Source organism: Acartia tonsa, chromosome 12, assembly GCF_053477335.1.
Source record: "Acartia tonsa isolate MP-2025a chromosome 12, ASM5347733v1, whole genome shotgun sequence".
Classification (NCBI taxonomy): Eukaryota; Metazoa; Arthropoda; class Copepoda; order Calanoida; family Acartiidae; genus Acartia; species Acartia tonsa.
The window spans coordinates 19,872,833-19,886,670 of record NC_137271.1 but is presented as its reverse complement, the minus strand read 5'-3'; the positions used below and the strand labels follow the sequence as shown (position 1 = coordinate 19,886,670).

The window sequence follows — 13,838 nt, the reverse complement described above, 5'->3', positions numbered from 1 at the left end:
GATAGTATGTCTAATGATGAGGCTATAATTATAGTCCATAGTTATATCCCTATCGCCCTGGTATTTACTCATTGTTTAATGATTGATAGTATGTCTAATGATGAGGCTATAATTATAGTCCATAGTTATATCCCTATCACCCTGGTATTTACTCATTGTTTAATGATTGATAGTATGTCTAATGATGAGGCTATAATTATAGTCCATAGTTATATCCATATCACCCTGGTATTTACTCATTGTTTAATGATTGATAGTATGTCTAATGATGAGGCTATAATTACAGTCCATAGTTATATCCCTATCACCCTGGTATTTGCTTATTGTTTAATGATTGATAGTATGTCTAATGATGAGGCTATAATTATAGTCCATAGTTATATCCCTATCACCCTGGTATTTACTCATTGTTTAATGATTGATAGTATGTCTAATGATGAGGCTATAATTATAGTCCATAGTTATATCCCTATCACCCTGGTATTTACTCATTGTTTAATGATTGATAGTATGTCTAATGATGAGGCTATAATTATAGTCCATAGTTATATCCCTGTAACCCTGGTATTTACTCATTGTTTAATGATTGATAATATATCTAATAATGAGGCTATAATTACAGTCCATAGTTATATCCCTATCACCCTGATATTTGCTCATTGTTTAATGATTGATAGTATGTCTAATGATGAGGCTATAATTATAGTCCATAGTTCTATCCCTATCACCCTGGTATTTACTCATTGTTTAATGATTGATAGTATGTCTAATGATGAGGCTATAATTATAGTCCATAGTTCTATCCCTGTAACCCTGGTATTTGCTTATTGTTTAATGATTGATAATATATCTAATAATGAGGCTATAATTACAGTCCATAGGTATATCCCTATCACCCTGGTATTTGCTCATTGTTTAATGATTGATAGTATGTCTAATGATGAGGCTATAATTATAGTCCATAGTTATATCCCTATCGCCCTGGTATTTACTCATTGTTTAATGATTGATAGTATGTCTAATGATGAGGCTATAATTATAGTCCATAGTTATATCCCTATCACCCTGGTATTTACTCATTGTTTAATGATTGATAGTATGTCTAATGATGAGGCTATAATTATAGTCCATAGTTATATCCATATCACCCTGGTATTTACTCATTGTTTAATGATTGATAGTATGTCTAATGATGAGGCTATAATTATAGTCCATAGTTATATCCATATCACCCTGGTATTTACTCATTGTTTAATGATTGATAGTATGTCTAATGATGAGGCTATAATTATAGTCCATAGTTATATCCCTATCACCCTGATATTTGCTCATTGTTTAATGATTGATAATATATCTAATAATGAGGCTATAATTACAGTCCATAGTTATATCCCTATCACCCTGATATTTGCTCATTGTTTAATGATTGATAGTATGTCTAATGATGAGGCTATAATTACAGTCCATAGTTATATCCCTATCACCCTGGTATTTACTCATTGTTTAATGATTGATAGTATGTCTAATGATGAGGCTATAATTATAGTCCATAGTTCTATCCCTATCACCCTGGTATTTACTCATTGTTTAATGATTGATAGTATGTCTAATGATGAGGCTATAATTATAGTCCATAGTTATATCCCTGTAACCCTGGTATTTACTCATTGTTTAATGATTGATAATATATCTAATAATGAGGCTATAATTACAGTCCATAGTTATATCCCTATCACCCTGATATTTGCTCATTGTTTAATGATTGATAGTATGTCTAATGATGAGGCTATAATTATAGTCCATAGTTCTATCCCTATCACCCTGATATTTGCTCATTGTTTAATGATTGATAGTATGTCTAATGATGAGGCTATAATTACAGTCCATAGTTATATCCCTATCACCCTGGTATTTGCTTATTGTTTAATGATTGATAGTATGTCTAATGATGAGGCTATAATTATAGTCCATAGTTATATCCCTATCACCCTGGTATTTACTCATTGTTTAATGATTGATAGTATGTCTAATGATGAGGCTATAATTATAGTCCATAGTTATATCCCTATCACCCTGGTATTTACTCATTGTTTAATGATTGATAGTATGTCTAATGATGAGGCTATAATTATAGTCCATAGTTCTATCCCTGTAACCCTGGTATTTGCTTATTGTTTAATGATTGATAATATATCTAATAATGAGGCTATAATTACAGTCCATAGTTATATCCCTGTAACCCTGGTATTTACTCATTGTTTAATGATTGATAGTATGTCTAATGATGAGGCTATAATTATAGTCCATAGTTCTCTCCCTATCACCCTGGTACTTACTCATTGTTTAATGATTGATAGTATGTCTAATGATGATGCTATAATTATAGTCCATAGTTATATCCCTATCACCCTGATATTTGCTCATTGTTTAATGATTGATAGTATGTCTAATGATGAGGCTATAATTATAGTCCATAGTTCTATCCCTATCACCCTGGTATTTACTCATTGTTTAATGATTGATAGTATGTCTAATGATGAGGCTATAATTATAGTCCATAGTTCTATCCCTGTAACCCTGGTATTTGCTTATTGTTTAATGATTGATAATATATCTAATAATGAGGCTATAATTACAGTCCATAGGTATATCCCTATCACCCTGGTATTTGCTCATTGTTTAATGATTGATAGTATGTCTAATGATGAGGCTATAATTATAGTCCATAGTTATATCCCTATCGCCCTGGTATTTACTCATTGTTTAATGATTGATAGTATGTCTAATGATGAGGCTATAATTATAGTCCATAGTTATATCCCTATCACCCTGGTATTTACTCATTGTTTAATGATTGATAGTATGTCTAATGATGAGGCTATAATTATAGTCCATAGTTATATCCATATCACCCTGGTATTTACTCATTGTTTAATGATTGATAGTATGTCTAATGATGAGGCTATAATTATAGTCCATAGTTATATCCATATCACCCTGGTATTTACTCATTGTTTAATGATTGATAGTATGTCTAATGATGAGGCTATAATTATAGTCCATAGTTATATCCCTATCACCCTGATATTTGCTCATTGTTTAATGATTGATAATATATCTAATAATGAGGCTATGATTACAGTCCATAGTTATATCCCTATCACCCTGATATTTGCTCATTGTTTAATGATTGATAGTATGTCTAATGATGAGGCTATAATTACAGTCCATAGTTATATCCCTATCACCCTGGTATTTACTCATTGTTTAATGATTGATAGTATGTCTAATGATGAGGCTATAATTATAGTCCATAGTTCTATCCCTATCACCCTGATATTTGCTCATTGTTTAATGATTGATAGTATGTCTAATGATGAGGCTATAATTACAGTCCATAGTTATATCCCTATCACCCTGGTATTTGCTTATTGTTTAATGATTGATAGTATGTCTAATGATGAGGCTATAATTATAGTCCATAGTTCTATCCCTATCACCCTGCTATTTGCTCATTGTTTAATGATTGATAGTATGTCTAATGATGAGGCTATATTTATAGTCCATAGTTATATCCCTATCGCCCTGGTATTTACTCATTGTTTAATGATTGATAGTATGTCTAATGATGAGGCGAGATTATTTAAAGGGCTACTTTGTCACTTTTATTTTTATATAACCACATCAATTGTGATTTTTAATAAGCGAATCTTTTCTCTGATAAGGATTAGTCCGTCCGTCATATAGACAGGTTAGAATTATCCTATCGATTTTTTGATGATTTTTATAACAGTTAGGTACGATTTAGGAAGCGTAGAAACCAGGGAGTAAGGGAGGGGACAATGGATCGAATATTCAATTTTTAGGAGTCTCAGACTTTGGGGACTGGCTTAAAGGGAATGTGCAAGAATTTAGCAGTTTCTGACTGAGTTTGGGGACTTGCGCATAGAATGCCGCTACTCGTTATGTATGTTTTGAATATTGCAGACGGGGAGAAGTGATAAGGGAAGTGGGGGGAAGGGAAATAAACACTCGTTGTGTTAGTTTGGAATGTAGCAGACGGGGAGAAGGGAGAAGGGAGGTGGGGGCAAGGGAAATAAACAGAATAAAAAGGGGCAGTCATATTCGTGCTAGCAGCTGGCCGGGTCCAATAATCTTTTAATATAAAAATCACACCAAAAAACCTCAATATATTTCATCAAAAACAAGTAGTGATTTCACTTTACATGACGCTATGGAAATCTTTTATTCAATTAACAATCCCTTTATAATTTCCTACAAATTTATTGGATTTAACTGGATTTCATGCCCTTTCTTTGATAACTCTTATATTGAATTAATTGCCCATTGTCCCCTCCCTTACTCCCTGCGTAGAAACTCTATAATCGTTACCAGAAAGTATATACGTTAATTTATAACATGTTGAATTTTACCTGATAACAAAAGTGATAAAATTTTGTTTATTTACATTTAAATAAATCTAAATATAGGAATGTCCTTTTAATGGCAACAGTGATGACTTTTTGTTTCTAGATTTGCAAATTTTCTAGATGGAATCCCCCACATCTTATGTGGACCAAAAATATCCCTACCTTCATTATCACTTAAAATCTTGAGAGCAGGTAATAAATAGTAAAACATATTCCAGTATAGCTTCGAAACCGATTATTATCCGCTGGATTAGAACCCGTTCTCAGCCATACTGAAAAATCATGTATAACATCGAATACCAGACAATTTTCTACGAATGTTAAAATAAAATCAAAAAATTAATACCATTTTTGTTTATTTTAATTTCCGCGGAAGGCTGTCTATAATACGATGCGATAAACAACTATTCGCCTTATCAACGACTAATATTATCTGAAACTTATTTACTCTTAAATATATTACTTTTTGTTGGGGGGAGGAGGTGGTTTTTTATGGGAGGGGGGGGGGGGTCCGGTGTCAACATTTGGAATTTCGCAAATTTCTTTTTTAACTTTCACACTAGAAATGTTTGTTTGATGATCATTAGTGGCAAGTAGATGTCTGTCTGTTCGTCTGTCCATCCGTCAGCTCATCCAGCTTTGCTTATTTTGTTTGTTAGTCTTTATGTTTTCAAATCGGTCTTAAAATATTAAGGACTATTCATTTGATAGTAATAATAGAGAAAAAAAGAATAATAATAAATCACGAAACCTTTATAAATGCATAAATATTTTTGTAAAATGTCCGACAGTGACAAACCAAGATGCTAACAAAACTGTGTATTAATTTGTTTCAAAATTGCTTAATAAGAATACCTTTTAAGGACTTACCTTACCCTTGGGACTTTATTATAAAGATGCTTTGCTTAAAACAATATAATTATACCTTGTTGTCCGAGGAATCATTATTTATTATACCAAACAAAAATTGTAATCAAAAAAGTTAAAAATCTCCATGTTTAAATTGAACGGGCGGACGTAGAGACAAACCCTAAATATAAACAAGGATGACAACATCCATAAAAGCAAATCTGAAACGGTAGGACAAACGGACATTAACACTTGTATAGTGTCAGAAATGAATAATCAGAATATAAATGTATGAGAGTCGATTCAAAATTGTAAGTAAATTTGTTGAAAGACTGCTTGATACAGAATAATGTTTATGGACATACTTACATTTTTAGGACTTAATTAAAGAGTTGCTTCGCTTATAATATTGTACTTTGTTATCCCGGTAATCAGTATACAAAAAATCAGATCAATCGGATAATTAGATCATATAAAAATTTGTTGTTAAAAAAGTAAAAAAATCAACATGTTTAAAATGGACGTACGGACATTTTGGTAACGAAAAAAGCTATCCGTTACGGACGGACGGACGTACGGACGGACCGACCCTAATTATAGAAAAGCTTCGCTTTTAAAAAGCTTTTCTTTAAAACTGTATGTTACCTCTACAGGGTCCATATAATTGTGTTGAACCAGCTTCCCATTTCTGTCCACCCTGTATCTGGGGGAAGGCAGACTGACCGACCGTTTCATGTTATCTATCTTGATTATAAAAAGCTTTTACGTTTATCTCAGAGAGAAAGTGGACTATGGGATGTTTATAAAACTAGTCCTCAAAGTTTTATAACGTTTTCTTATTTGTTGCCTGAACAACTTTGGGTATTTTCACAGTAGCTTTTCACCCATTTCTAGCCCCTTCAAGAGCTCTAACCCTGAGGTGCCAATTGCCTAAACCTGCGGGACAATCACATAACCCATCAAAAGCTACTGTGAAAATACGATGAAACCACCCCTAAGAGTTACAAAAATAAACTATACCCGATCTATTTCGTTGGCATATTGTCAAATATCTTACACCTATAGGTCACAACCCCTGGCGATAAAAAACAACTCTCTATAGCAACCCCCTCGATTTAGGTTTGTTAGAGGAGTTAAAACTTTTGCAATTCGTGTAAACAAAGTAACGGGTGCTATGTTTTATGGAACACTTTCATTTATTCATATACATTTTTCTTTAGAAATAGTGAAATTGTAAAATTACTCTATTAACAATTCAGTTCACTTCACATGTCTTATTAACAGCAACACTTCTCATTTTGTCTGTCCGTTTGTTTGTGGCTTCGTCCGTTCTAAGAGACAGATAAAAATTTCTAGATAGCTATAAGAGAAAGAAGACTAATTTTTAATAAAGATTTTGCTTAAAAAGGGATTTACACTTTAATTAAATTGGTTTTTCGGTGATTGTCTAGCCGGCATTAGATGACATTGACTAGCTATTAAAGAACACTTCTTTAATTTATCTATTTATCTGTTTCTCTACTTTTGATGGTTATCATCCTTGTTAATGATATCAAATTCTACACACTGAATGGATACTTTTCATTTCATGTTGTAAAACTTAGGTGGATTCTTTAAAAAAAATTAGGATCACCAAAATTGTTTTTTTTAAACCCTCCAAAATCACATAAAAAATCTACAAAAAGTAAATAATAGTTATTTCTCGAATCGTGTTATAAACAGCTTTCCGCGGATATAGAATGTACAATTATAAGATTGAAACCAGTTTTATCCCGAAGGCACTGGCTAAAAAAACTGGTTTTAATCTTATGATTGTACATTTTATATTAGTAGAAAGCTGGATATAATACGATGTTAGACATAGTTTTTTCGTATGGATAAGAACCGGTTCCTATCCACCGGATTCGAATGAATACGAAAAAATAACATATTAATAACCCTTCTGGGATTTTATTAAATTTTTGCACATTTTTTATGTGATTTTGGAGGATTGTGAAGAAAAAAAAACAATTTTGGCGAGGCATCGATACAGTGACCCTATTTTTTTAAGATTCCACCTCTGAGATGTAAACCAATCATAAATTTTACTCTTAAAATAGTAATCTTGGACAGAAGTAAAATAAATAAAAGAAACAAGGATGAAAACATCAGTAAGTAGTGGGAAAATTTAAAATTTAATACGGAAAGCAATATATCATTGAACAGACAAACGCAAACATTGAAAATGTACAACAACTATTGAAGTAATTTTACAAAAACAAGGATGACAACATCCATAAAAGCGAAGCACTGAAACGGTAGGACAAACGGACATTAACTACATTAACTACGGACATTATAGAATTGCTTTGCTTATAACATTATACTTTGTTGTCCCAGGAATTATTACACCAAAAATCAGATCAATCGGATGATTAGATCACATGAAAATTTGTTGTTAAAAAAGTAAAGAAATCGACATGTTTAAAATGGACGTACGGACATTCTAGTAACGATAATATAGTTGCTACGCTTTCTAAATTGTACCTAACTACTATAGGAATCACCATGCAAAGCTTGAAATCGATAGGACAATTCTAACATGCATAAATTAACGAAAAAAGCTATCCGTTACAGACGGACGGACAGAGGGACCGACCCTAATTATAGAAAAGCTTCGCTTTTAAAAATAGGATGACAACATCCTTAAAATAACGCTCAACAGATCAAAAAATCAATCAAACGAACATTAACAAATAATCTAGAATGACGCTATCAATATTATTTAGAAGTTTAAACAAAATTTATGTAAAATATTTGGACACCAATGCCTAATATGGACATAAATACATTTTAAGACTTGATATTAGACGCTTTTCGCTTATAACATTATACCTAATGGTATTATTATTTCATTCGTGAGCTTTTTTAATTGATGTGATGCGATAATTTCTTTTCTCGTATTCATTCGAATCCGGTGGATAGGAACCGGTTCTCATCCATACGAAAAAACTATGTCTAGCATCGTATTATATCCAGTTTTCTACGAATATAGAAATGCACAACCATAAGATTAAAACCAGTTTTTTTTAGGTGGTACTTCCGGCACCTCGGGGCTAAAAAAAAATAGTTTTAATCTTATAATTGTACATTCTATATCCGCGGAAAGCCGTTTATAATACGATACGAGAAATAACTATTCTCGTATTCATTCGAATCCGGAACATAGGAACCGGTTCTCATCCATACGAAAAAAACTATGTCTAGCACCGAATTATATCCAGCTTTCTACGAATATATATAATTGTACATTCCATATCCGCGGAAAGCCGTTTATAATACGATGCGATAAATAACTAATAAAAAACTTTTGATATGGCTATTCGTGATTTATTGACAGTAGGAAAATCATAAGATGTAAATTACGTTAAAAAATATACTTTTGATTATTCTATTTCTAAAAAATCAAAGCAATGATTGTTTTAATTTCTATCCTTTTCTTTAAAAAAATTTCACAAAGAAACTAAATCTTATTAATTATAAAACATCTTTATATGTTATACAAAAAATTCACTGTTAATAATTTACAGAACAAAACTAAAAGTGCCCAAGCGCTCACTAAAAACAAAAGACTACTGTAGTACTGATTAAAAATTTCCCCATATAAAAAGAGCCCTTTCTGCTCTAAACCGTGAATAGCGCGTCTAAACGCGGGAAGCGCGCTCAGGAAAATCTACGAGCCCAATTTAGCGAGGATTTTTTGCAACTATAAGCGCTGCATAAAACGCATCTTTAGTTGTCAAACGGCGCCAGTTTTTTTTCGCTGTAAAATACTCTTTAGAACATAGGAATGTATTAGGAAAAACTAATTTTATGACATGTAAGTTAAAAAGCAAAATATATTCTCTATTTATAAAGATTTAGCTATTCTATGTTTCGATAAAGCCATCGGATCTTTTATCCCAAAACGCTTGCAAATTTAAACTATTGTAATATAAATTTTATTAAAGGTTGCGTGTTTTTGGAAAATTTTCAAAAATTTAGTTTTTAATTCTTTGTAAATTTGTTTTTGGTTTAATTGGAACTCATTCCTTAATCGTAATTCGTTTCTTTTTATTCTTCTACAAACGTCTGAGCACCAATTATAAATAAGCTACTCTCCAACAGGGATCTAAAGGGATAAGACAATATTGATGCTCAACCCCAATGATGAAAAACAAAATTAGGATAATATGATACTTGTGTTGAATTGAGAGCACACCTCTTAGGAAAATATGATACTTTTGTGGAATTGAGTACACATCGCTTAGGATAGTATGATACTTTTGTAGAATTGAGTTCACACCACTTAGGATAATATCATACTTGTGCAGAATTGAGTGCACACCACTTAGGATAATATGATACTTTTGTAGAATTGAATGCACACCACTTAGGGTAATATGATATTTGTGCAAAATTGAGTGCACACCACTTAGGATAATATGATACTTGTGCAGAATTGAATGCAATTGCACACCACTAAGAATTATATGATACTTTTGTAGAATTGAGTGCACACCACTTAGGATAATATGATAATATGATACTTTTGTAGAATTGAGTGCACACCACTTAGGATAATATGATACTTGTGCAGAATTGAGTGCACACCACTTAGGATAATATGATACTTGTGCAGAATTGAGTGCACACCACTTAGGATAATATGATACTTGTGCAGAATTGAGTGCACACCACTTAGGATAATATGATACTTTTGTAGAATTGAATGCACACCACTTAGGATAATATGATACTTTTGTAGAATTGAGTGCACACCATTTTGGATAATATGATACTTGTGCAGAATTGAGTGCACACCACTAAGGATAATATGATACTTGTGCAGAATTGAGTGCACACCACTTAGTATAATATGATACTTTTGTAAAATTGAATGCACACCACTTAGGATAATATGATACTTGTGCAGAATTGAGTGCACACCACTTAGGATAATATGATACTTTTGTAGAATTGAGTGCACACCACTTAGGATAATATGATACTTTTGTAGAATTGAATGCACACCACTTAGAATAATATGATACTTTTGTAGAATTGAGTTCACACCACTTAGGATAATATCATACTTGTGCAGAATTGAGTGCACACCACTTAGGATAATATGATACTTTTGTAGAATTGAATGCACACCACTTAGGGTAATATGATATTTGTGCAAAATTGAGTGCACACCACTTAGGATAATATGATACTTGTGCAGAATTGAATGCAATTGCACACCACTAAGAATTATATGATACTTTTGTAGAATTGAGTGCACACCACTTAGGATAATATGATAATATGATACTTTTGTAGAATTGAGTGCACACCACTTAGGATAATATGATACTTGTGCAGAATTGAGTGCACACCACTTAGGATAATATGATACTTGTGCAGAATTGAGTGCACACCACTTAGGATAATATGATACTTGTGCAGAATTGAGTGCACACCACTTAGGATAATATGATACTTTTGTAGAATTGAATGCACACCACTTAGGATAATATGATACTTTTGTAGAATTGAGTGCACACCATTTTGGATAATATGATACTTGTGCAGAATTGAGTGCACACCACTAAGGATAATATGATACTTGTGCAGAATTGAGTGCACACCACTTAGTATAATATGATACTTTTGTAAAATTGAATGCACACCACTTAGGATAATATGATACTTGTGCAGAATTGAGTGCACACCACTTAGGATAATATGATACTTTTGTAGAATTGAGTGCACACCACTTAGGATAATATGATACTTTTGTAGAATTGAATGCACACCACTTAGAATAATATGATACTTTTGTAGAATTGAGCGCACACCAGTTAAGATAATATGATACTTTTGTAGAATTGAATGCACACCACTTAAGATAATATGATACTTGTGTTGAATTGAGTGCACACCTCTTAAGAAAATATGATACTTTTGTGGAATTTAGTGCACATCGCTTAGAATAATATGATAATTTTGTAGAATTGAGTGCACACCACTTAGGATAATATGATACTTTTGTAGAATTGAGTGCACAACACTTAGGATAATATGATACTTGTGCAGAATTGAGTGCACACCACTTAGGATAATATGATACTTTTGTAGAATTGAGTGCACACCACTTAGGATAATATGATACTTGTGCAGAATTGAGTGCACACCACTTAGGATAATATGATACTTGTGCAGAATTGAGTGCACACCACTTAGGATAATATGATACTTTTGTAGAATTGAGTTCACACCACTTAGGATAATATGATACTTGTGCAGAATTGAGTGCACACCACTTAGGATAATATGATACTTTTGTAGAATTGAATGCACACCACTTAGGGTAATATGATATTTGTGCAAAATTGAGTGCACACCACTTAGGATAATATGATACTTGTGCAGAATTGAGTGCACACCACTTAGGATAATATGATACTTGTGCAGAATTGAGTGCACACCACTTAGGATAATATGATACTTGTGCAGAATTGAGTGCACACCACTTAGGATAATATGATACTTTTGTAGAATTGAATGCACACCACTTAGGATAATATGATACTTTTGTAGAATTGAGTGCACACCATTTTGGATAATATGATACTTGTGCAGAATTGAGTGCACACCACTTAGGATAATATGATACTTGTGCAGAATTGAGTGCACACCACTTAGTATAATATGATACTTTTGTAAAATTGAATGCACACCACTTAGGATAATATGATACTTGTGCAGAATTGAGTGCACACCACTTAGGATAATATGATACTTTTGTAGAATTGAGTGCACACCACTTAGGATAATATGATACTTTTGTAGAATTGAATGCACACCACTTAGAATAATATGATACTTTTGTAGAATTGAGCGCACACCAGTTAAGATAATATGATACTTTTGTAGAATTGAATGCACACCACTTAAGATAATATGATACTTGTGTTGAATTGAGTGCACACCTCTTAAGAAAATATGATACTTTTGTGGAATTTAGTGCACATCGCTTAGAATAATATGATAATTTTGTAGAATTGAGTGCACACCACTTAGGATAATATGATACTTTTGTAGAATTGAGTGCACAACACTTAGGATAATATGATACTTGTGCAGAATTGAGTGCACACCACTTAGGATAATATGATACTTTTGTAGAATTGAGTGCACACCACTTAGGATAATATGATACTTGTGCAGAATTGAGTGCACACCACTTAGGATAATATGATACTTGTGCAGAATTGAGTGCACACCACTTAGGATAATATGATACTTTTGTAGAATTGAGTTCACACCACTTAGGATAATATGATACTTGTGCAGAATTGAGTGCACACCACTTAGGATAATATGATACTTTTGTAGAATTGAATGCACACCACTTAGGGTAATATGATATTTGTGCAAAATTGAGTGCACACCACTTAGGATAATATGATACTTGTGCAGAATTGAATGCAATTGCACACCACTAAGAATTATATGATACTTTTGTAGAATTGAGTGCACACCACTTAGGATAATATGATAATATGATACTTTTGTAGAATTGAGTGCACACCACTTAGGATAATATGATACTTTTGTAGAATTGAGTGCACACCACTTAGGATAATATGATACTTGTGCAGAATTGAGTTCACACCACTTAGGATAATATGGATACTTTTGTAGAATTAAGTGCACAACACTTAGGATAATATGATACTTTTGTAGAATTGAGTGCACACCACTTAGGATAATATCATACTTGTACAGAATTTAGTGCACAACACTTAGGATAATATGATACTTGGGCAGAATTGAATGCACACCACTTAGAATAATATGATACTTTTGTAGAATTGAGCGCACACCAGTTAAGATAATATGATACTTTTGTAGAATTGAATGCACACCACTTAAGATAATATGATACTTGTGTTGAATTGAGTGCACACCTCTTAAGAAAATATGATACTTTTGTGGAATTTAGTGCACATCGCTTAGAATAATATGATACTTTTGTAGAATTGAGTGCACACCACTTAGGATAATATGATACTTGTGCAGAATTGAGTGCACACCACTTAGGATAATATGATACTTTTGTAGAATTGAGTGCACAACACTTAGGATAATATGATACTTGGGCAGAATTGAATGCACACCACTTAGAATAATATGATACTTTTGTAGAATTTAGTGCACACCATTTAGGATAACATGATACTTTTGTAGAATTGAGTGCACACCACTTAGGATAATATGATACTTGTGCAGAATTGAGTACACACCGCTTAGAATAATATGATACTTGTGCAGAATTGAGTACACACCGCTTAGAATAATATGATACTTGTGTTGAGTTGAGTGCACACCACTTAGGATAATATGATACTTGTGCAGAATTGAGTGCACACCACTTAGGATAATATGATACTTTTGTAGAATTGAGTGCACAACACTTAGGATAATATGATACTTGTGCAGAATTGAATGCACACCACTTAGGATAATATGATACTTTTGTAGAATTGA

General features: G+C 32.5%; 1 protein-coding gene across 1 annotated transcript in view; it reads right to left on the bottom strand.

The window, feature by feature from the left end:
• The window catches only part of LOC145333232 (uncharacterized), a 58,739-nt gene extending 52,587 nt beyond the window's left edge, over positions 1–6,152 (bottom strand). Inside the window, exon 1 of the mRNA XM_080178371.1 lies at positions 5,925–6,152. Within this exon, the coding sequence (XP_080034497.1) occupies positions 5,925–6,014 (90 nt within the window). The 5' untranslated portion in view covers positions 6,015–6,152. The remainder of the gene's footprint in view (positions 1–5,924) is intronic.
• Positions 6,153–13,838: the final 7,686 nt, after the last annotated feature.